A 26028-nucleotide genomic window follows, 5' to 3' on the forward strand; every position below is an offset into this window, starting at 1 on the left:
ACAATTCCAGTGGCACGATGTATTCTTCTGGACGATTACAGTGTGTTGCACAACATTGCATTGAATTTATACATCAAATATACAGGCAACAATAAATTATATACTGTTAATTATGTGTTCCTACATTCAATGTACTCATACATACAGCAGATGATTCATGACATAACCTCACAAATAACACACAAGTAATAACACCACGATAATACCAAATAAAGTCCGGACATAACAACATAAATAATGTAAACAACTTCATAGCCACAATTTATAAGTCATAATAATAATAATAATAATAATAATAATAATAATAATAATAATAATAATAATAATAATCATCATCATCATCATCATCATCTTCGTCAATATTTCTGTTATTTACCCATGGGTTCTGCCTGCTGTCATTTCTTGATGGATACAGTACTTTTGTATTCATCTCTTGGCACAGGCCAGAGTAAAGTGTAGCTTCCACCGAAGTCCCAGTCAACATCCATGGCAGTGACAATATGGAAGTTGCTGGGGTATGGGTAGTGCTGAGTAATGACATTCGGAGCATGACTAGTGCATCTGAGTGTTATGAAAGGTTCTGCTCATAGGGTCAGTCGTGCTGCAATAGTACTTTCTGACCCAGTGAGGAAAGCAATGGCAAACTACCTCACTCCTCATCTTGCCTACTACGCCTCATTTTGGTGCTGCCATTGGTTTGTGGAGTTTCCTTATAACCACATAACCTTTGGTGGTGCTATTTGAGGATCCAACCAGCCTCTGGGCTGATGACCTAACAGACAGACCCAGGGGTTAGAGAATATTGTTTCCCCGTTATATAGTCCATTACACTTGCATCAATATCCCCCCCTATAACTTGAAACAATTTCAACAGTCTATCACTCTCGTCGATTTTGCCTTGGCCGTAGATTACATCTTCCCTCTTCCTCGACATCGCAGGATGTGCTCTCCTCCTCTTGACCGGATCATGTCGTGTCGGGGGTTTATGTCGCCTCGCTGCCAGCCCGTTCTTTAGTGGTAGTCGATGCGTTCTCCTCATGACCAGATTGAGCTGTGTCATTAGTAGCCTCTCCTCACGTGGACCCGTGGGAATACCAGGCTTTCTCTGTATACGCGGCGGTTGGGTGACTCGCTGCAACTCCGACGCAGGCCTTGACAGGAGGGTTGGTCTTTAGTAAGTAGACCCCATGACCCAGCTGCTTATCCACCTCGATGGGACCAACCCACTTAGGTGCAAGACTTGCGTGAAACTCTCCAATCTTGTAACTGACTGGGTGGTTACGACGCAGCACTTGTTGACCTGGTACGAAGATCTGGGTCTCTTTGACATCTTGAACCTTGGCCTCGGTAAAGGTTCTCTTCTCGGCCAAAGCTTGCTTTTACTTGATGTCCTGCTGCTGCTTATGCTGCCAATCTGTTAGAGAAACAGCTGCATCATCTTGAACAGAAGTGGGTGGTGGATGAATCTCCCAATCCTCGGTGTCGTATAGATGTCGACCAAGGAACACCTCTGCTGGGGAATAGCTAGTGACACGGTTGATACGTCGTCGCAGGCCAAACATTTACTGCGGTATCTGAGGTTCCCACAGTCGTTCCTTGTCTATTAGGTGGACTCGTAGCATCCTCTTCAGCTCCTGGTTCCATCGTTCTGTTGGATTGGCCTTTGGGTTGTAGACAGGGGTGGTCCAGTGCACCACACCCCATTCTGTCATCATTTGTTGCCACTTCCTTGACGTGAACTGACTCCTGTTGTCTGACAGAATGCATCATGGATAACCATAGCGGCTGAACGCCTCATCTTGTAGAAGACTTGTGATGCGTCCCATCGTGGATTCTGGTATCGGAAAGGCCTCAATCCATCTTGTGAAGAGGTCGGTGATTACTAGGAGTCCTGTTTTACCCCAGGGTGTTCTAGGGTAAGGACAAGTCCAGGGCTATGACCTCCCAAGCGCGTTGCGGCCGTCTTTCTCTCTGAATGGAATCTGCCTTCCTGTTGTTCGCCTTAGTGGAGGCGCAGATGTAGCACCCCTTCACATAGTCCAGGATGTCTTTCCACATGTTGACCCAGAAGAATCTTTGTCAGATAGACTGATACGTCTATTCACCTCCTGGATGTCCGGCTTCAGTGCTGTCGTGGAAATTCTCAAGGATGTCCGTCGTGTGCTGTCTAGGGATCACCACTACTGCAGGCATGTCGGAGAGGTGCGATCTGTACATTAAGAGTCCTCTGTCAACCCGGAAGTTCTTGTAGCACATCTTTAATTCCTTCGGGATGAGTCGACTATCTGTATTCTGTGTCCTAATCGACTGCGTCATTGTCCTACAGGGCTTGTCTTGCTCTTGCCATTGCTTAAATACTTCCAGATCAAGTTCCTTCATGATGATCATAAGGACAGGTTCATTGGGTTCGCTCTGGTGATTTTGTGGAAACTCTCTCTCTCTCGACAATGGTGCTCCTAACTTCAGGTTCCATCACCAGGTGCCTAGATAAACTGTCTGCTTGTATGTTCGTCGATCCTGGGACGTGACACAATCAAAATAAAGTTCTGCGATTAACAGCGCCCATCGCATCAATTTAGATTTTGAGCCAGGGACAGAGTTCAACCATTTGAGAGCTGCGTTATCAGTGTAGAGCTGGAACTTCCTTCGCTCCAAGTAGCCTCGGAATTTGCCCATGGCCCACACCACACCTAAGGCTTCCTTCACGGCTGTGCAGAAGCATCGTTCGGTGGGAGATAGCTTTTTGCTGGCATACTCGATGAAGTCCCTTCCGCCGTCACTCCTCTCCTGCAATAACATTGCTCCTAAACTGGAGTCGCTGGCGTCCGTCTGTAGGCACAACTTCCATTCAGGGCCAGGATGAGTTAGACCGGGAGCGTTGCATATCACAACCATAATGCCTTGGAATGCTGCCTCTTCCCTGCTGGTCCATCGGAACGGGCCGCTGTTATGGAGCAGATCAGCGAGTGGTATTTCCTTCTCTTCAAAGTGTGGCAGGAAGCTGCTATTCCATCCACACAAGCCAAAGAGCTGACATACATGTCGCTTGGTCCCCAGGCGTTCAGCTTCCTCGATAGCTCTATTCTTCTCTGATTGCCTTTCTAAGCCATCACATGTTCGGACATGGCCAAAGATATTCTACGCGGAACTGGGCGAAGTGGCACTTCTCCAGTTGGCAGGTCAGTCCATGAATTTTCAGTCGTTCCAGCACTTTCTTCAGGTGTACAAGGTGTTCTCGAAAATTCTTGCTGTGGATTAAGATGTTGTTGAGATACACTTGGCAGAAATCTCCAACATACCCTGACAATACCTTATCCATCGGTCACATGAAGGTTGCAGGAGCATTCATCAGTCCAAAAGGCATTGCTGTAAACTAATACAATCCTCTCGGTGTCATGAAGGCGGTCAGTGGTCTAGAACATTTCTCGACCTTCACTTGCCAGTATCCGGAGTTGAGATCCAGCGTGCTGAAAATCCTAGACCCAGTTACTTGTTTCAGCGAGTCTTTCAGATCAGGCATGGGGTAGGCTTCACTAATGGTCTTCTCGTTCACCTCTGGAATCCACAGACAGTCGATATTCCCCATTTTTCTTTATCGGTAGGATGACAGGCGAAGCCCAACAGGATGTACAGGGTTCTATGAGACCTTGCCCTTCCATCTCTTGAATCTTCTGAATGACGAGTTGCACTTATCCGCGTTGATTGGATATGGACGTTTCTTGATGGGTGAGGAAGTGCTGCATTCAATGGTGTGCGCTACAGTGGTAGTCCGTCCTATTTAATTGTTGATGACTTCCAGAAAGTCCTTTAAGGTGCGTCTCAGCTCCTCTTCTTCACTTGGTTGAAGATACATTAATTGGATATCTCCCAGATCTATGCCTACTTCAACATCATTGCCAGTTCGGAGATCTCCATCGTGCCAGCCGACCCTCAGATGTCTGTCTTTCCCCAAAAAGACTTCATGAGCTGCATAGTCTAGGATCACCTTGTACTCTACCAGAAAGTCATGATCTTCTTTTTTTTTTTTTTCTAGTTGCTTTACGTCGCACCGACACAGATAGGTCTTATGGCGACGATGGGACAGGAAAGGGCCAGGAGTGGGAAGGAAGCGGCCGTGGCGTTAATTAAGGTACAGCCCCAGCATTTGCCTGGTTTGAAAATGGAAAACCACGGAAAACCATTTTCAGGGCTGCCTTCAGTGGGGTTCGAACCTACTATCTCCCGAATACTGGATACTGGCCGCACTTAAGCGACTGCAGCTATCGAGCTCGGTAAAGTCATGATCTAATATGATGTCAGGTATTAGGTTCTGAATCACTGCAACATCAATTATAATAGGCAAGTCCATGCATTTACCGGTTAGGTTAGTCGGTCCTTGGATGGAATAGGTTAGCCCGTCCGCTGCTCCCACTACCCTTCTGAGATGGTGAGACTTCAAAGGCGGTAATAATCTGGCAACTGTCCCATTTACAAATGAATGGCTGCTTGGCTGTCGAGTATGGCTGAAAAATTCTTTTAGTCTATCCTTAAGATGATAGCTGGGCGAGGTTGGCCTGTTCTGCTCACAATCTGACCAATCCCTCTCCTACTGGACCGGGGTTGCTTGTCTATCGGGTCTTGAGGCACATTCCTGTTCCCTGCCCCATCCCCCCCTCAATCCAGAATGGGCCAGACCTAGTTCTCCGACGCCAAGGTTGGGCATTTGTTCTTCTGGTGTCCCGTTCTTCCACACTGGTAGCATCTCTTAACCGAGCTGGTCTCTTCCGTGGCTTTGCTCTTGTGTTCTTCCAACTGGGCGATGATTCTATGCAGATCATCAAAGGATCTTGATTGTGATACCTTCACTAGAGGTCTAATCTTATCGTGGAGTAGCTCTATAGTATCTGGTAAGATCTCATTCTCGCTTCCTTCAGGGTGCAGCCGCTTGAAGAGCTGGTACTTCTGGAGGACGAACATGCTAGCTCTCATATCATCGGGTTGTGCATCAGTCAGTAGCTTCCTTTTCAAAGAGCTCTCACCACTTTGGAATTAAACCTAGCAAGGAATTCCCTCTTGAAATAAGTCTAGTTTAAATTTAAGCCCTTCAAGTTATTCCACCAAGTAGCAGCTTGCCCCTTTTAATGCGGTGTGATGAGTTAAACAAAGATGTCCTATGGTAGATTAGTTCTTCCTAGTAGACTGACCGATCCCTCAATGAAGCTAGTCGGGTTCTCTTCCAGTCGCCCGTGGAATTCCGGAAGGCTGTCTATAATCACCTTCAGGTCTACGTGTCCTGTGTTGCTGGTTAGGTTTGAGGGGTTTGAAGGTGTGGTGATAGGACCTCTTTCGAGTTAATTATCTTCTACCGCATGAAGGATGCTCTCTCTCACATTCTGCACATCTCTCTTGATGGTCGAAATCAGGTTTTCTAACCTTCCTTCAACATCTGTATCATCTGATGGCCAAGCAGGCATCAATTTTTGGTAATGAGACAAAGTCTCTTAATGCATTGGCACTGCCGGTGGCTCAAAGTAGCCTACGCAGTGGCCTCCACGGTTTGCACCAGCCAGCGTATTGGGAGGTGAGCTAGGTAATAACTGATGGGCCCACCCTAGCACACGAGGGTGAAACGCTAGCAGCCAAGAATGAGTTAGCTGGAAAATTTATGTCCAATAATGGACCATTTATATTGGTATTAGAAATACGGCTCCCAAAATTTCCCTCGAGGGTATAAATTCTCCCTTCAACGTTTTGTTTTATGCGGGAAACCTAGTTTTCCACCTCCTCCTTAAGGTTCGAGATGTCCCCTTCCAGCTGGCTTACCCTACTATTGATCTGCTCAACGTGTCCCAGTTTCGAACTGATGGCCGATATCTGCTGTGTTAATTGATTGGTGACGTTGCTAATTTTGGGATTAAATTTTTTCATCTATGGTTGAAATTTTTGATTCTAGGCACTGTTCTACTTTGTAAATCTGCATGTACACTTGTGATGTTTGTCTAGTTAAAACTGTATTAGCTTCAAAAATCTTGTTATCTACCTTCAAAATCTGTTCTGCAATCTGTTCTGTTGGGCTGCAATTGAAGTCTGAAATGTTGTCTGAAAGTTTGTCATTTACTCTCAAAATTTAGTCTGCAATCTGTTCTGATAGGCCGCAATTGACATCTGAAGTTTTGTCTGAAAGTTTGTGTTTTACCTTCGATATTTGGTCTGTTAAGATGGAATTGACTCGTGAATCAATGTCCGAGATTTTGTCATTGATTGCCTGCATCATGCTCATCAAGTTGGAAGACATTTTAGTTATATTTACCTCTTCTTCCTATGACAAATCCTGTGTTTTGTCCACCTCGATAAAAAAACTTTTCGGGATCTTCGCCTTTTTTTTATGAGATCTTCTCGTAATCTCATCTACAATAATTTCTTCTTGCCGTTCGTTGGAAGATTTCTCTTTGCGAGTTTGTCTTTCAGTTGTTGTACCTAGACATATTTTCTAGTATGACTTGCATTTTGTTCTAATTCCCACACACTCGTATTTACCCAAAAATTATTCTTCAGTCCTATCGCCACGGTCTCCAATGTTGTAGCCACAGAGATGCACACACGAAATGCTGTCAATTGTGTACACTGTTTTATTTATAAATTATTTACACATTACACACACACACAATTAAACTGTCATCTTGGAATAAAACACTACTACGAAGCAGTAGAAGAAGACTGCCACAGTAGCATGTCAATGTGCTACCAATCATAACATGAATTCACATACTCGATTAACGACTTGCACTCACAACTCTTGTTATAAACTCTTCTCAACTCCCAAGATTGCCTCTTTATATATGTTGCCTGGCCAAGCTTCTACGAGAATATGACACAACATGTTTTCTCATAAATTTGAGAGTCTCCAATAGCCTATTTACAACGTAAGGAATTTTCTACACAATTCCAGTGCCATGATGCGTTCTTCTCGACGATTACAGTGTGTTGCACAACATTGCATGGGGTTTATACATCATATATTGTTGTTGGTTGAGTCATCAGTCCATAGACTGGTTTGATGCAGCCTCCATGCCGCCCTATCCTGTGCTAACCTTTTCATTTCTACGTAACTACTGCATCCTACATCTGCTCTAATCTGCTTGTCATATTCATACCTTGGTCTACCCCTACCGTTCTTACCACCTACACTTCCATCAAAAACCAACTGTACAAGTCCGGGGTGTCTTAAGATGTGTCCTATCATTCTATCTCTTCTTCTCGTCAAATTTAGCCAAATCGATCTCCTCTTGCCAATTCGATTCAGTACCTCTTCATTTGTGATTCGATCTATCCATCTCACCTTCACCATTCTTCTGTAACACCACATTTCAAGAGCTTCTATTCTCTTTCTTTCTGAGCTAGTTATAGTCCATGTTTCACTTCCATGCAATGCCACGCTCCACACGAAAGTCTTCAAAAACATCTAATTCCTATATCAATATTTGAAGAGAGCAAATATCTTTTCTTAAGAAAGCTCTTCCTTGCTTGTGCTAATCTGCGTTTTATGTCCTCCTTACTTCTGCCATCATTAGTTATTTTACTACCCTAGTCACAATATTCATCTACTTCCTTTAAGACTTCATTTCCTAATTAAATATTTCCTGCATCACCTACCTTCGTTCAACTGCACACCATTACTTTTGTTTTGGACTTATTTATTTTCATCTTGTACTCCTTACCCAAAACTTTGTCAATAGCATTCAGCAGCTTCTCAAAATCTTCTGCAGTCTCAGATAAAATAACAATATTATCAGCAAATCTCAAGGTTTTGATTTCCTCTCCTTGGATTGTGATTCCCTTTCCAAATTCCTCGATTTCCTTTAATGCCTGTTCTATGTAAACATTGAAAAGGAGGGGGGACAAACTGCAGCCTTGCCTCACTCCTTTCTGGATTGCTGCTTCTTTTTCAAAGCCCTTGATTCTTATCACTGCAGACTGATTTTTATACAGATTGTAGATAATTCTTCGTTCTCGGTATCTGATCCCAATCACCTTCAGAATTTTAAATAACTTGGTCCTATCAACATTATCGAATGCCTTTTCTAGATCTACGAATGCCATGTACGTAGGCTTGTCCTTCTTGATTCGATCCTCTATGATCAGACGTAAAGTCAGGATTGATTCACGTGTTCCTACATTTCTTCTGAAGCCAAATTGATCTTCTCCCAACTCAGCTTCCACTTGTTTTTCCATTCTTCTGTAAATAATACGTGTTAAAATTTTGCAGGCATGAAATACTACACTAATGGTGCGATAGTTTTCACACCTGTCAGCGCCTGCTTTCTTGGGAATAGGTATAACAACATTTTCCTGTCTCATACATCTTACACACTAAATGGAATAGCCTTGCTATGCTGGTTTCTCCTAAGGCAGTCAGTAATTCAGAGGGAATGTCATCAATTCCAGGTGCCTTGTTCCTATTTAGGTCGCTCACAGCTCTGTCAAACTCTGACCTCAAAATTGGGTCTCCCATTTCATCAGCATCAACAGCCTCTTCTTGTTCCAGAATCAAATTATCTACATCTTCACCTTGAAACAACTGTTGGATATGTTCCTGCCATCTTTCTGCTTTGTCTTCCTTCCCTAGAAGTGGCTTTCCATCTGAGCTCTTAATATTCATCCACCTAGATTTCCTTTCTCCAAAGGTTTCCTTGATTTTCCTGTATGCAGCATCTACCTTTCCTAGGACCATACAGCCTTTGACATCCTTGCACTTCTCCTTCAGCCATTCTTCCTTAGCTACCTTGCACTTTCTATCCACTTCATTCTTTAATCGCCTGTATTCTTTTCTGCCCTCTTCATTTCTAGCATTCTTGTATTTTTGTCGTTCTTCAGTCAGGCCTAGCATCTCCTGAGTTATCCACTGATTCTTAGTTGATCTTTTCTTCCTTCCTAACATTTCTTCAGCAGCACTATTGACTTCATTTTTCAATAATATCCACTCTTCCTCTACTGTGTTTCCTTCAGCCTTTTCATTTAATCCTTTTGCAACATGTTCCTTGAAACAATCCCTCACGCTCTTTTCTTTCAACATATCTAGATCCCATCTTTTTGCATTCTTTCCTTTCTTCAATTTCTTCAGCTTCAGATGGCATTTCATGACCAACAAGTTGTGGTCAGAGTCCACGTATGCTCCTGGGAAAGTTTTGCAATCCAACACCTGGTTTCTGAATCTCTGCCTAATCATAATGAAGTCTACTTGATACCTTCCAATGTCTGCAGGTCTCGTCCACGTATAAAGCCATCGTTTGTGGTGTTTGAACCGAGTATTGGCAAGGACTAAATTATGATCAGTGCAGAATTCAACCAGCCGACTTCCTCTTTCATTCCTTTGTCCCAATCCGAATTCTCCTACTGTATTACCTTCTCTTCCTTGGCCTACCACTGCATTCCAGTCTCCCATCACAATTAGATTCTCGTCACCTTTTACATATTGTATTGAATCTTCTATCTGTTCATATGTTCTTCCAATTTTCTCATCATCCACTGAGCTAGTAGGCATATAGACCTGCACTATTGTGGTGGGCATTGGTTTGGTGTCTATCCTGATGACAATAATTCTTTCACTATGCTGATCATAGTAGCTTACCCGCTGCCCTATTTGCTTATTCATTATTAAAGCAAATCCTGCATTTCCTCTGTTTGATTTTGTGTTGATAATTCGGTAGTCGCCTGACCAAAAATCCTGTTCTTCCTACCAACGTACTTCACTTATACCAACTACATCTAACTTTAGTCTATCCATCTCCCTTTTCAGATTCTCTAATCTACCACAACGATTCAAACTTCTAACATTCCATGCTCCGACTCGCAGAATGTCAGTATCCACCTTCCTGATGATCGTCCCCTCTCGTGTAGTCTCCACCCGGAGATCCGAATGGGGACTAGTTTACCTCCGGAATATTTTACCTGGGAGGAAGCCATCATCAGTACATCATTCATACAGAGAGAGCTGCATGTCCTCGGGAGTTAGTTACGGCTGTAGTTTCCCGTTGCTTTCAGCCATGTAGCAGTATCAACACAGCTAAGGCATGTTGAGTATTATTACAAGGCCATATCAGTCAATCATCTAGACTGCCGCCCTTGCAACTTCCAAAAGGCTGCTACCCCCCTTTCGATGAACTATTCCTTACTATAAAATCCTTTTATTATGAGATTAATTACAAGAAACTATTCCTTAGCCTGGTCTCTCAACAGATACCCATCCGATATGGTTGCAACTGCGGCTCGGCTATCTGCTTCATTGGGACACGCAAGCCTCCCCACCGCGGCAAGGTCAGAGGGTTCGCAGGGGAGGTACATCATATATGCAGGTAATAATAAATTAAGTGTTCTTACATTAAACTCATACATACAGCAGATGTTTCATGACATAACCTCACAAATAACAGAAGTAATAAGACCATGATTAATACCAAATAAAGTCCGGACATAACGTAAATAATAATAATAATAATAATAATAATAATAATAATAATACTAACAGAAGTAAACAACTTCATAGCCACACCTCACAAGTAGTAGTAATAATAATAATAATAATAATAATAATAATAATAATAATAATAATAATAATAATAATAATAATAATAATAATAATAATAATAATCATCATCATCATCATCATCAATATCAATATTTCCACTATTTACCCATGGGTTAGAGAATAAATTTTTCCCAGTTATACTAGTCCATTACAATTGTATCAACACATCAAAAGCTTTGGAAAAATATCACCAGAGAAGTCTACGGAGGGTTCTCAAAACCAACTGGCAAAATGAACAAATGAATGACAGCATCTAGAAGTAGCTAACTCTACCAGTGTAGAGTCTATGATCATTCAGGATCAGCTGTGGTGGAATGAGCATGTAATTCAAATGACCAACCAACATCTTCCAAAACAAGTGCTCTACTCAGAATTTAATGATGGGAAAATAAACACTGATGACCCCAAAATTGGTTTTAAAAACATAATTAAACAAAACATAGAAACATAACATTTCCCTGAACAATTGGGAAGAACTTGCTCATGATTTCACAGTTTGGAGGAAAGCCTTATATAGTGGAGCCAAACAATTTGAAAATCTCCACTATCAATCTAAAGAAGGAAGACTAGCTAGAAGGAAGCTCCAGCAAAATGTCCACACAAAGGGATTTCTTCCAGCCAGGAATACCTGCCTGCAATGTGGAAGAATACGCAGTTCAAGGATAGGTCTTTCCAGCCGACTGAAGAGAAATCCTTAGAAGTATGTTACACAGGAATACCATCATACTACTTTACAAGTGATCACCCAACGACCACCATCATCGTCTCAAAAACTCAATTTTCAAGATACAATGGAATGCAAAATTTGCCAGACCATATTTTTAGAGTAATTTAGATGATTTTCATAATTAGCCTCATTCAACAACTGTTTTTCTAATTCTCAAAATATGTATTAAATGATAAGAATTCTTTTTGGATGTATAATTAGTTCACAATTAATGGAACTTGATATGCTATAATTAAGAGAGTTCAGTGAATCATTTCAAATTCACTTGAAGTTAATTGTTAGCAAATGCAAATGGTGACAATATAAATACAGGAACCAAGTATCTTGAAGTGAAGTTGGTATAATATGGAATTAACTGCAATAACACTGCTAAATTTAACTGGAACACTGAAATTACATTATTATTATTATTATCATCAATACATTTATGAAGGACTAAAACCTATCTTCTATGTAATTAGAAATTGGTACTTGTGTAACAGTGCTTCTTCAATGATTTGTTCTTAAATGTATGTTTTGATTATGAATCTGTGTCTGGTTTATCATAGAATGAGCGATTTTTGTGGCTTAAATGGCATTCTTCCATGAATATGTAATAAAAGTGAAGTGTTCATTACCTTAAATGTTCGTATTTCCATACACCTTCATCTTGTGCATCTGGGGGCGTCAATATCATTTCTATATTAGATGGGTCACGGCGTATCTGCTGTTGAATGTATTGCTGAACAGCCAACGTACTGTCCATTTCTTCAAACGGTTCGTCTGGCCACCTACAAAATTCCTAAGGAAAAGGGGTACAGAAAGTTGCAGATGAATATAAAATATACAAAAAATTGTCTGCACTCAGTAAACAAATACCATCCAATGGAAGAAATAAAATAACTGAGCACATTTTAAATTAAAGAGTGCCTGGGCAGAAAGACTCATTGTCATGAGGTTTATTGAGTGTAATACATGGAATCAGTAAAAAAGATAGGCTGTTTTAATGCCTTCAATGTGAGCACACTTTTCTACATCGCAAATGAGTCTGGTACATCTCAAGCTTTTTAAGTGTATGCGGTTCCATCTTAGGATAAAACGAGACTGTAGAATACAATACTGAACAGGGCTAGCCTATCCACAAGCAGCCGCTGGCTGATTCTTAAAATTTGTTAAGAAGAAAGCCATTCTGTTCAGTGTCAGTAATATAACCTTTATGCTTTTTCAATATGACAAACACAAAATTTATGAAAACAATATAACATACCTTTAAAATAATTTTATTTGTTTTTCATGGTTTTCGGAGATGCCATGGGGCCGGAAATCAGTTCCGCAGGAGTAAATCTACAGACACGAGTCTGACGTAATTAAGCACCTTCAAATACCACCAGACTGAGCCAGGATCAAACCTGCCAGGTTGGGGTCAGAAGGCCAGCACCTCAACTGCCTGAGCCACTCAGCCCGGCTAACTTAAAAAGAATACCCATCTTGTGCATCTGCGGGCATTGATATATGTCTATATTAGATGGGTCACGGTGTATCTGCTGTTGAACGTATTTCTGAACAGCCAATGTACAGTCTATTTCCTCAAAGGGTTCATACGGCCAGCTACATATTTTCTTTTACAGTTACGTAGGTGGTTTGAAAAGTTCTCGGAATGTACTAGAATTAAGTATCTTACCTCGGTGGAACTGCTTTTATTTTTCAACATAATCTCCTTGTAGACTAATGCATTTGGTCCAGCAATGTTCCAATGCCTTGATCCCATCTCGAAAATGAGATTCCTCCAGGCCTGCAAAATACCTCTCCAATTCGGCTGCCAGTTCTTCCCTTGTAGAAAATCGCCGTCCACCGAGGAAAATTTTCAGCTTGGGGAATAGATGAAAGTCTGATGGTGTCAAATCAAGTGAATAAGGTGGATGTGGCAACAATTCGTACCCCAGTTCATGAAGTTTTGCCATGGCAATAACACTTGTGTGCGGCGGAGCATTGTCCAGATGAAAGATGACCTTTTTCCTTGCCAAACCAGGCCTTGTTTCGCATATCTTTTCCTGTAGTTGGTCTAGGAGGTTTGCATAGTATTGCCCCGTAATTGTTTGACCAGTAGGAAGATAATCTATCAGCAGAATGCCTTTTGCATCCCAGAAAAATGAGGCCATGACCTTTCCAGCTGAACACACTGCCTATGCTTTCTATCAGCATGTTTCCACTGCTTTGACTGCTGTTTTGTCTCTGGGGTATAGTAGTGGACCCAAGTTTCATCTGTAGTCACAAACCGGGGCAAAAAATCTTGTTGGTTGCACTGAAAACGGGCCAGACTTTGTTCGGACATTTCCAATCTGGTGTGTTTATTGTCCAATGTCAAGAGCCACGGCACCCATCTTGCGGATAATTTTTTCATACCCAATTCTTCAGTTAAAATATAATATACCCATTCAGAAGACATCCCTACAGCTTCAGCAATCTCCCGCACTTTCAGTCGACGATCATCCATGACCATTTTATGTACTTTTGCGATAAATTCTGGGGTCGTAACACTTTTTGGCCGTCCACTATGCGGATCATCATCCAAGCTCTCCCGACCAAATTTAAACTCGCTGGTCCACTTGGCAACAGTTGAAAATTAAGGAGCAGAGTCCCCCAGTGTGTTCTGAAAGTCGGCATGAATTTACTTTGCTTTCATACCTTTCTTTACAAAGTATTTAATCACTGCTCGAATCTCAGTTTTTTCCACTGTCACAAATCACTACGCAGGAACAACAACAAAGAGTCGTCACTACCACACTCCTGCAGCTAGAGCACTGACGCGCCACGTGTTCACTCACAAAGGATGTGTGATTATTGCGCGGGAACCTCGTTGCTCTAGCACTGACATCTAGCGGTGATTCCGAGAACTTTTCAAACCGTCCTCGTATGTTAGTTTTCAAAATCCGGGTGAGTTGGCCGTGTGGTTCGGAGCGCGCAGCTGTGAGCTCGCATCCAGGAGAGAGTATGTTCGAACCCCACTGTCAGCAGCCCTGAAGATGGTTTTCCGTGGTTTCCCATTTTCACACCAGGCAAATACTGGGGCTGTACCTTAATTAAGGCCACGGCCGCTTCCTTCCCATTCCTAGGCCTTTCCTGTCCCATCGTCGCCATAAGACCTATCTGTGTCGGTGCGACGTAAAACAAATAGCAAAAAAAAAAAAAGTTTTCAAAAAATTCTTCTTTTGTGTTCAACATGCTGAAAAAAACACGATTATACAATCCTAAAAACTCTGCACCAATGATAAAGATCTTTGTCATATTAATCGATACACCTTAGTACCAAGGTTGATGAAATATAAACAGGATTTCTGTTTGCAAACATCAACAGTTGGTAGGACTGGCCACACGCTTCTGCTATGCTTAGGCGGGACCTTAGGAGTGGGGAGAGCGTGCTGTTAGATATTTCCTGCCGTGTCATCAGTAACGTTAAAAATTAAATAATTGAAAAAGAGGTTCAACCTATTCAATACATAAAAGAAAGGAATGTAGTGGTTAAATTCTTATTTAATAGTGATTAGAAATGGGACCGGTTTCGACCCTAGTCCAGGTCATCGTCAGCCGTTCAAAACATAAAAAAACAAGAAAAACAATGCATATGAAAAAGAATAAGTGAACTCTGGATCGGTATAAGATGAAATATAAATTGATGATGGGGGTAGAAATTGTGAGTCACTTGAAATAAAACAGTACGTAATATTATGAAAGGTATTACGGCACACGCAATGATAAGTAAAGTCTCTCAATGTTTATGAATAGTGGAGAACGGTCAAATGGGTCAGCTTTCACACTCTGTCAGGCACAAAGTCACAACACTATCCAACAACATATGAAGATCCATAAATATTATGAAGTCGCAGACGAATAGATTTACAGAAGCAAACCGCCAGCTCTCGGTGATCAGCGCGGCACATCCAAGGTCATGCGCTGTCGGGGCAACAGGTACACCCCTTCACTGCGCAACACACAATTATCAAATGTCTTGCTCATGAAGGAGTTACAGCGGCGGAAATTTGCCAGATTTTGACTGCACAGTTCAATGATCAAACATTGTCAAGAATGCGTATGTTTGCCTGGCACAAAAAGTTCAAGGAAGGACGAGAACGTGTGGAAAATCAGCAACATGATTGCCATCCTCGGACCAGCATTACAGACAAAAACATTCGTGGGGTTGAAGACATTAATGACGACGATCGACAGGCACAAGCGACGCACAATCAATGTTGCTTACTACTGCGAGCTGTTGAACAAGGTGAGGGTTGCATATCGCCGCAAAATACGAGACCAACCGATTCGACAGTTCATCCTCCTCCACGACAATGCGCGGCCCCATACTGCAGCTCTGTCTCCAAGCTACAGGAAATGCACTGAACTACACTTGATCATCCTCCTTACAGCCCTGACTTATCGCCCTGCGATTTACATTTGTTCGGACCGCTTAAAGAAGCTCTAAGAGGGCAATGATTTGAAGATGACAAGAGTGTGGAAGACTTCGTGTGCAACTGGTCGGTGATGCGACCCTGTTCTTTTTATGATGAGGGCATCAAAAAGCTGCTCATACACTGGGACAAATGTATTTCCAAAGCAATTTTAATTGCCTTTTATTTTTCAATAAATTAATTTACATAAAAAATATATATATATTTATATTTGATCCTCCCTCATATTTCACTATTTTTTGACTGACTGTAATTTATCACTATCACTGAATAACTGTAAGGAGCTCTCTTTGTATGAAATGGACAAAATAAATAAAACCAATGTACCAGTTTTGTGAGAGTTAACTTATTTAACAAGTGCCAGTTACATAATTAATAACAACAAAAGCAGATTTAACCCTGGACACATTTTATTGAAAGGTGGTTTTATTGGTTTCTTTTTGATTTGGGTCTACAAATTACAAGTTATCCATTTACTTATAGTCAGTCTCAGTGTAAAATGTGAACCGAAGACAAAATATTATGGGTAACAGATGCAATTTGATATTTCTGAAGATTAGGGATGTATAAGCTTTGACCAACAACAAATTTAACTTCCCACGATCACTTGCATATTTTTTGTCACGCCAGCGCTCCCATGGTAGATTTTATCTAACATACTTTGATTGGAATAATGTTTGTTCAAGTGAGACGAACAAATTTGTGGAGCGTTCTTAAATGTACTATATGGGGCATCTGAATTGGAATACCTGTCATCACCTAAATAATGGCCCTTGACCTCTTCTTCTAACCACGATAACATACGATTTTTCCGACATAACTATGTGACTTTACAAATAAAAGTATTTATAAAATCCTCCTTATCAATACAAATCAACTCATCTGTTAGATGGAACAAAGTCTATACATGTTTCAGCCTATTCTCAAGGGCATCTTCAGTAGCAGAACAATTAATACATAACACAAATTAAAAATCTTGATGAAGTGAAATGACAGTGATCATGATTAATGAATTAAAAACATATTGAGGTACAGAGTCCTCTCTTCTGATGGGTGATTCTTGATTGCCAAATAAAACTTGCTGACTGTTAAAATGAGAATGTGCTAAGCAGTGTAGTGAGACCGTCAATACCAGGGATTAAAACGTGTTTAACATCTGTAATGTAAGTTAAATGAGTTTTATTTTCTTACATTATTTTTTAACTTGTTTTTCATCCACTCATAATTCCTTTTCTCATTACAGATGTTACACACGTTTTAATCCATGGTATTGATGGTCTCACTACACTGCTTAGCACAGTGTTCTCATTTTAACAGTCAGCAAGTTTTATTTGACAATCAAGAACGACCCATCAGACGAGAAGACTTTGTACCTCAATATGTTTTAATTCATTAATCATCATCACTGTCATTTCACTCCAAGATTTTAAATTTGTTTATGTTATCGAATAATTGTTCTACTACTGAAGATGGCCTTGAGAATAGGCCGAAACATGTATAGACTTTGTTCCATCGAACAGATGTGTTGATTTGTATTGATAAGGAGGATTTTATAAATACTTTTATTTGTACAGTGACATCTGTCAATACGGAATGAGATTTGTAACTTGCAATAACTATATGACACATGAGAGAAAGGCATCTCTGTATTACTGCTTATTCACACCATCAGGGGCATACAAAGAGGGAGATTTGTGGGGGCTTTCTTATACCGCTGAAATGTCTGATTTGTCATCCCCTCCCCTATGGGTGGTCCACGAGCAAGTTACTATATAAGGCAGTATATATTTACGTTCACCATCCCCACAAATTATTTTCTGCGTACGCCCCTGGTCCTGGTCGCCATAATACATTGTAAGGATGGAAACAATATATCATTTGAGATAAAATTAAGTGGATTTACCAATCACACACAACACAGATCAGAAGCTACAGTCAACACAAAACACCTGTACTGATAAACAATTTATATCACACTCATACAAAAAACTAACTAAACTGATTGTAAACAGCACATCACTAGCACTCTTAGGTACTATCCTCGGAGGCCTGGGTTCGATTCCCAGTACTACCACCAGAGATTTAGAATGGCAGGTGGGCTGGTATGTGGTTAAAATGGTACATGCAGCTCACCTCCATTGGGGGTGTGCCTGAAAAGAGCTGCACCACCTCAGGACATGGACACGAGTTTACTTTTACCAGAAACTACTTTCAACTGATGTCAGACTCTCATTGGTGCAATTTAAGCAGCGTAAGCGTAACCGATGCCATCACTCCCACGGTAAATTTTATCTAACAAGCCACGCAGGTGCTCGGTAATTTGCCTATTGACAGCCTAATGACAACCTGCTAAGTTTTGAAACGATGGCATATGCAGACACAGAGGTCAAAGAAAGCATATCTAATACATCAAGGTAGTGTTCGCATAAAAACTCAAGGTAATACTAGAAATATACCAAGGTTAGATTATTTTTTTAACAGAGCGAGTGATTGCGGGTTAATCAAATGTCTATAAATTGTCAGTGAGGCAAATGGAAAAAAATATTACTGTTGGTGAGTAATAGAAGCAACTAAAAATCAATTTTTAGACCAAGATTTGAAAGTTGCAAGATTTGCTAATTCTTCTTCTTTTATGCCCGCATAGGATCTCTTTAGTCCAGGGCCATCCAGCTATTGCGCTCCGAGAGTGCGCCCGCGCTCGGAGAGCACTGGGCAATCAGACTAGCGCTCCTTCCCCTACCACCACTACAGTGTGGCAGCGAGGAGACCTGAGACGGACGATGTTCAGGTCCCGCTGACTAGATACATACGTACAGTCGTGCGGCCGATGGCTTTTGTGGGTTTGTTGACATCATATTAATAGGGCTGTTTTGCCATAACAAATATACCGCATATACAAATCGAAAGGGACTCCGATGTATGGAATATGCAGGAAGCGAAATCAACTGTTAAGTAAAAAATACAGTAATGTGATTTATTCAAAACTGAAATTTGAACATATCTGGGAGGAAAATTCATCAAAATTTTACCAATATGAACAGATAGTACAGACCTTGAGTGACTTTTACTCAGTCGTTTTTACGAGCTTTCACTTTTGGAGCAAACAATCTTCTCTAAATTGAGTAGGCCTACAATATTTCTGGGTACAGCTATTCTTAAACAATTGCACAAATTTCTATCGCTCATCGTTGCATGATGTTTACTTTTGGTAAGCTGAAGAATCGAAAAGAAAGGCTCACAAATGTACGTTGAGCCGAACATTGACAGAACTTTACATGCATGTCTTTACAAAAGGGGGTATTCTTCTTGCGGAAAGCCGCTGTAAAATTCTCCTAAACTTCGTGACATTAGAAAGCAATCTTTAAGGCGAACATTGCACTGCAGTTCAAGCAACTCTAATTGAAATAGCTGTGGAGCACTGTCTTTTTTTTTTTTTTTTTTTTTTTTTGCTAGTTGTTTTACGTCGCACCGACACAGATAGGTCTTACGGCGACGATGGGACAGGAAAGGGCTAGGAGTGGGAAGGAAGCGGCCGTGGCCTTAATTAAGGTACAGCCCCAGCATTTGCCTGGTGTGAAAATGGGAAACCACGGAAAACCATTTTCAGGGCTGCCGACAGTGGGGTTCGAACCTACTATCTCCTGAATACTGGATACTGGAGCACTGTCTGCACTAAGAGAAAATGTTCGAAAAAATATATCTAACACCGCTTTGGGTCCTGATAATTCTGAAAATCCCTTTTCAAACTCTTCTCGTAATTGGCGAATTACCAGCAAGTACTCATCTAAGTCGACACCTTATCTCACTGTTTCAAGCAATGGAAAATGTCCTGTGTTCCTTGCACGCAACTGGTTTTCCCACAAAATCAATTTTCATTTGAACGCTTGAATTGCTTCCACCAAATTGCAGATATTGTGCTTATCGCCCTAAAGTGAAGTGTTCTAAGTAATCAGATGGGCAGTAAAGTCAATTAAAAAGACCAAGTCCGCCACCCAATTAGGATCAGGCAAAAGAACTTCGGACCACCCCTTCATGTCATAACAAGTATCTATTACATTCCGCACACAAAAAACTCGATAAAGCACCTTCGCCTTGCTCAGCCATCTTACTTCTGCATGGTACAGGATATCCGGATACTCCGCTTCGATGTCATCCAAGAACTCTCTGAATTTCTTTTTGCTATTTACTTTACATCACACTGACACAGATAGGTCTTATGGCGACGATGGGACAAGAAAGGCCCAGGAATGGGAAAGAAGCGGCCGTGGCCTTAATTAAGGTCACACCATTTGCCTGGTGTGAACATGGGAATCCACGGAAAACCATCTTCAGGGCTGCCGACAGTGGGGTTGGAACCGACTATCTCCCGATTGAGAGCTCACAGCTGCGCGCCGCTAACCGCACGGCCAACTCGCCCGGTACTCTTTGAATTGACGGTGCGTGAGTCCATGGGAGCAAAGAAAATTTACCATTCGCACAACTGTTCCCATTATGTCTTTAAGCTTGGCGACTTTTGCACAGATTGCCTACTGGTGTATCAAGCAATGGTTCGCCGCCATTAGGGTAGTATCGCTCTCAGCCATTTTTAATTTTACATAGCTGAGGAACCCCGTGCGTAGACCACGTAAAGCATGAGCTCCATCCGTCGTTACACTACTCAGCAGCTCCCATTTTAATCCCATTGACTCAAAAACACCCTCTACCGCTTGGAAAATATCGAAACCGGTAGTGGTGTCCTTGACAGCTACCAAGTCTACGAAACCCTCGGTGACCCGAAGATCGTCATCCACCATTCGAATGAATATAACGAGCTGAGCTGTGTCCGCAATGTCGCTTGATTCGTCGAGGGTGATGGAAAAGGATGCAAACTTTGGTCACAGTTTGAAGAGAAAGAGAGATTTTGTCAACTAGCTCCGTAGGACAAATACATGCCGCCGCGTCCATTAGGCACTCCTTGATTATATTCCCTTCCGCGAAGGGTTTCCCAGCTTTGGCAATTCGCAGAGAACATTTGTATTTTGCTCGTAAAACGGGTCCAGCAACTGCACTCTCCTCTATCTCCTGTCAGGCAAGTCACAATTTTAGTGTTCTTCAGATAATTCAATCATTTCTTCATTCCCGTTTGTAAACAAGCATTTAAAAATTAAAACAATAATACTTACAGAACAGTGCTGCTTGAAATTTTCTTTCAATTCTTCCAACTTCAATTGGCGGCTGGCGTCTGTCAAATCACCGTAATCATCCCTGTGGTTGCCACTGTAGTGCCGTTCCAAATTGTGTTACAAAAACACATTAAATCTCGGTGGTACACTAAAAATTTGGCATGCCCTTTATAAGCTGTACAGAAAAATGAAATTTCTCATTCTGCTTTAAAGGCTGCTGCTTCACCACTCCTTTTTCTTTTTTATGTATGATGTTCAGTCATGACAACTGCGAAACTGATTTAGTTACACTCTGTCAACAAAGCACATTGGACTACACTAGCTGCTGATGGATCTGCTGCTCGCTTCGGCGTGGTTGGAAGACCTCTCGCTCAGCCAGCCAAGCGCCTCCCACCCCTACCGAAACTATCTTCCCTCAAAAGCGCTCAGAGCACTGGCTTAGAGCGCGGCCAGAGCGCTAGCGCTCGGGGAGTACTGTTTGGATGGTCCTGCTTTAGTCAGTCCATCGTTCAGGCCTCAATGAAGGAATTGTTCGGGCTTTGCGGTCCTGCCAGTACTTCTTCAGACGTGCCCTTTCCTCGGTTGAAAATATGCGTGTTATGTGTTTGTTTTGTGTTAGGGTAAAGTGGAGGTTTGTATTCAATTTTACCTTATTTGTGGTGTCTTCTGTTGTAAGGCCTATTTCCTTCAGATCTTCTCTTACTTCTCTGATCCATTTACATCCAGTTGCAGTATTTTTTGAGACGAGATTGTGTTGTACTAGTTGTTTCAGAAGTCTCGAATCCTGCATCCTCATGATATGTCCAAAGACGATTCCCAGTCTCCTCTTGCGCATATTATCTGTAATGGGTTCTAGCTCTTTGTACACGACTTTGTTAGGTGTTATCCGCCACTGTCCATCTTTCTGGTATTTTTCGTTGATGCAGGTTCTTCCAATCCTCCTTTCAATTTTCTGAAGTCTGTCAGTCTTTGATTGTTTATTCAGGTGAAAAAGTGTTTGTGCTGCATTTGTAGCTTCTGGTTTTTAAACTGTGTAGTAGTGTTTTATTTTTGCATTTATTGATAAACATTTCTTTTTGTAGATATCCCATGTTAATTTTTGTGCCTTATCTAATCTATTTGTTCTTGTTTGGATTGAGAGTTTTCATTTAAGTCGTATGTTATTACTTCTCCAAGATATTTAATTTGAGTTACTATTTTGTTTTATTACCATTTATGGTAACTACTTTTAGTTGTGTTGGTTTTTGGGGCATAATTTCTGTTTTGTTCAAATGATATTTTGAGGCCAATTTTATTTCCAATGTTTTGAAGTTCTGATATCTGGGTTTTTGCTTCTTTTATGTCCACTGCTAGTAATGCTAAATCGTCTGCGAAACCCAGACAATTTGTTTTTATTTTTCAGCCAATCTTTATTTTGGGGGGAACATTTCTTAAACCATTCCCTCATTACAATTTCTAGAGCCCAATTAAATAGTAGTAGTGAGAGCCCATCTCCCTGCCGTAGTCCAGTTTTAATTTCAAATGACTCTGATGTTTCGCCCCTAAACTTCACTTTTGATTTGGTGTTCGTGAGAGTTAATTTTATCATATTTATTAATTTGGGGTGTAGTCCAAGGTGTATTAAAATTTTAAACAGAGATTCTCTATGGATGCAATTGTAAGCTTTCTTGAAATCTACAAATGTTATCTTATCACCATATCTCTGTTTCTTCTCCTGTTATAGTCCATTATCAACTTAAGACTCATGATCTGATCAGGGCAGCTCCTCCAGGATCTGAAATCTCCTTGATATTCTCCTAGTTGTTTCTCAAGTTAAAAACTTATCCTATTAAGGATGATTATTGAAAATATTTTGTATGTTATGTCTAGGAGTGAGATTCCCCTGTAGTTATTAGGGTCGGTTTTGTCTCCTTTTTTGTGCAGTGGGTGAATGAGGGCTATTGTCCAGTGTTCTGGCAGTTCTTCTTTAATCCAGATAGAGACAAGTTGTTGATGGAGGGCAACTTTTGCTGATCTTCCTGCATATTTCCAGATTTTCACAAAGGTCTTATCTTCTCCTAGCACTTTGTAGTTTGATGTTTTCTGGTGGTGTTTTTATTGGGATGTTGGGTGTCCAAATGAAGGAGCTCTGTGGGTTCCTCACAATTTTGAAGCTTGTTGAAATATTTAGCCAGAATTTCTGCATTGTCTTTATTGTTATGAGCCAGCTTACCATTTTCATCCTTCATCAGTAGGGTTGGGGTTCATATTTTTGGAGCTGTTTTCTGAAGGTTTTGTAGTAGTCCCTTGATTGAGTTTTATTGAATTCTTCTTCAATTAATTGCAGTGTGTAATTATGATGCTGTCTTTTTATTCTTGTTAAGACTTGGGTAGTTTCTTTTCTCTGTTTTAACTAGATTTTGATAGGATATTTCTGATTTTTGGGACTAATGTAATAGCCATGCCTCATGTCTTTTCTCTACTGTTTCATCACATTCACTGTTCCACCATTGGTGTTTTTTAAATGGTTTAATTGGAGCCAGGTCTTCTGCAATTTGTTTAACCCTTAGCACTCACGCGGCGGGCCATGCCCGACAATGAGAACATCCCGCATAAGTCCTATGCCCGACATGGTTTTCTTTCCTATATAATTCCTTTGTCGGGTTATGCGTGCATGAATTACAGGTACACTAAGCTACTGCCATACTTTAATGACGTTTTGAAGCCATGCATAGCTATAATCTCTTTGAAATCAGGCTTTGTGCACATTCTTTGAAGACCATATGAGTTTGTAAACAGAAGTTGTTTAGCAACATGGCGTCGTTCGAGCAGCATGAGAAAGAAATAGCCGTACTTTTAGGTTAAAGTGACGTTAATTTCAGTGACAGTGATTTTCAGTTAGGTGGTGAGGAAGATATTCCGAAACGAGATTGATTTGGTGAGCTGAGTGATGAATATACCAATAATGAGAAAATTATGCTAAATGACAGTGCTGGTACATCTACTGATGGCTGGAGGAAATACCGTGACACTGACTTGGACTTCAAAAGCCCATTCACAGGTACGTCGGGTTATAAACCACCGCAAGGTTGAGTGAACTTGACTTTTTCCAATTATTCATGACTGTCGAGTTATTGCCGGACATTTTGCGCAAGACTAACCGGTATGCTAGGGTAAACATTCAAAATGTTACGCCCCTCACACGTGAGTCTGTTAGGAGTTCGTAGATGGATGTTACTCTTCCTGAAATCAAAGAATTTTTAGGCGTAATCCTAAATATGCCAATGAACAGCAAGCCTGAATTACCACGTGAGACTGTGTTTTTCAACAATACTTGTGGAAAAAACCCTGGATTACATCCTGGCGTGTGTTTTGGGATCTTACACACAATGCACTATTACAGACAAAAAGTGACTGAGATGATTTCAGGTTTGAAAATGGTGAACATTGCACCTGAATACTGCATTGTAGATGCATTATATTTATTTTGTATTTGCTTTAGTTGATTTTTATAAATATGCTGTCAAAATGTTTGTGCTCTCTCTTATCCCTCTGCAAGCAGATTTTTAAATGGAGCTGGAGAGGCAGGAGTGTTCCAAAAAAAAGGAGGGCTAAGGGTTAAGGTTGTGTAGTGTACTAAGTCTTCAAGTTTATCTGTGATTTTTATTTTTTCAGTTGTTTTTTTTTGGTAATTTTCATTGTTGATCAGCTGGGTAGGATCTATTTTTCTTTTAGTTTTAGGGGCTTGCTTTTGCAGTCTCCTCTCGGGAGTGAGTTTAAATTTTATTTTAACTACGTAATGATCTGAACCTGTGTCTATTCCTCAGAGGACTTTGCCGTTATAGATCTCTTTGTGGTGGTATCTGTCCATGCAAATGTGATTCAGTTGCCATTCTCCTTTAGTATAGTCAGAGTGTTTCCAGGTTTTGAGTTTTTGATGTTTTCTCTTAAAACATGTAGATTTTGAGATTATATTATGGTTTCTACACAGGTCAACTAGTCTTTCTCCATTTTTATTTGTTTTCTTGTGTGCTGGCCATTTTCTGATGATGTCACGGTATTTTCTTTCTCTGCCTAGCTGAGCGTTGAAGTCGTCTATTAATAATTTTACATGGTGTTTGGGGATGTTATCTATGGTCTGGTCCGATAGGTCCCAAAATTCTTCTGTTTTCTCATGGCCTTTTGAGTAGTTTTTATCATTAGTGGGAGCATGGACATTTATTGGGTGATATGAATAAAAATGAGATGTAACTCGGAGACAAGTCTCGAAAGAGGATTGAGACGGAAGTCACTTGCGAGACAGAACTCGTCATGTATAGGAATAAAGTTTGTTTCTTGCTAACGAGACTTGCCTCCTTCCGCTTGAGATGAGTCTCGCACACTGGCTCTGGTATCTGTCAGCTGACGAGTGAATTAACAATAGGAGAGCTACAAAGAGTGGTTTTGTTGGAACAAATGAAAGTGTTAGATTTAAAAGCAAAAAAGATTGAAAAGCGACAGTGTGTTCTCGAAAAAAAAAAAAAAAAACCAGGAGGACTCATTTCAGTGCAAAAACAGGTTTTGCAACTGCAAATGGAAAATCTTTTACATGAAAGGGAGAAAAGAGCAGAACAAACAAGTACAACTGAAATGGAACACCCACCGATACTTTTTTCATTTAGAATAGTTCTCGACAGCCTTTTCTTCTTCAGTTGTGTTTCACTTGGTAACCTATTCTGCAAACTATACCTTTAGTATTAATCAATATTCAATAATCAGTACAGTTATTATTTCAATTCTTTCTAGGCTTGCATAAACGTAGTGGCTCGTACACTTGGTATACTTGCACCCCAGCTTGGGAATGACTGATTTAAGGTTTCTTTTCTTGTAAGTTACCTTCAAGATATTGTGTAAGAAGTTACTTTGTATTTATCATCACATTTAGGATCCACATTCAAATGCATAATTTTCTGTGGTCATCGAAAGTCCCTCAAACACTTTTTAAACATGCTTCGTACTTCACTCTTCATGAATATGAAGAGTTTATTGATCATACCTGTGCATAGCTAGGGGTGTTTCTGCATACAATGTACTTTTTCTACAATTTCTTTCACGCCGCACCGACAGAGATAGGTCTTATGGCGACGATGGGATAGGTTTAGGAGTGGGATGGAA

The 26028-nt window shown here is 40.8% G+C and overlaps 1 protein-coding gene across 4 annotated transcripts in view; it reads right to left on the reverse strand.

The window, feature by feature from the left end:
- Positions 1–26028, reverse strand: part of LOC136864624 (MOB kinase activator-like 4) — a 254865-nt gene that overhangs the window by 190387 nt on the left and 38450 nt on the right. For all 4 annotated transcript variants that reach the window (XM_067141862.2, XM_067141865.2, XM_067141864.2 and 1 more), the window contains exon 2: positions 11909–12072. In XM_067141862.2, coding sequence (XP_066997963.1) covers positions 11909–12072 — 164 coding nt within the window. The remainder of the gene's footprint in view (positions 1–11908; positions 12073–26028) is intronic.

This window comes from Anabrus simplex, chromosome 2 (genome assembly GCF_040414725.1).
Source record: "Anabrus simplex isolate iqAnaSimp1 chromosome 2, ASM4041472v1, whole genome shotgun sequence".
NCBI classification, from domain to species: Eukaryota; Metazoa; Arthropoda; class Insecta; order Orthoptera; family Tettigoniidae; genus Anabrus; species Anabrus simplex.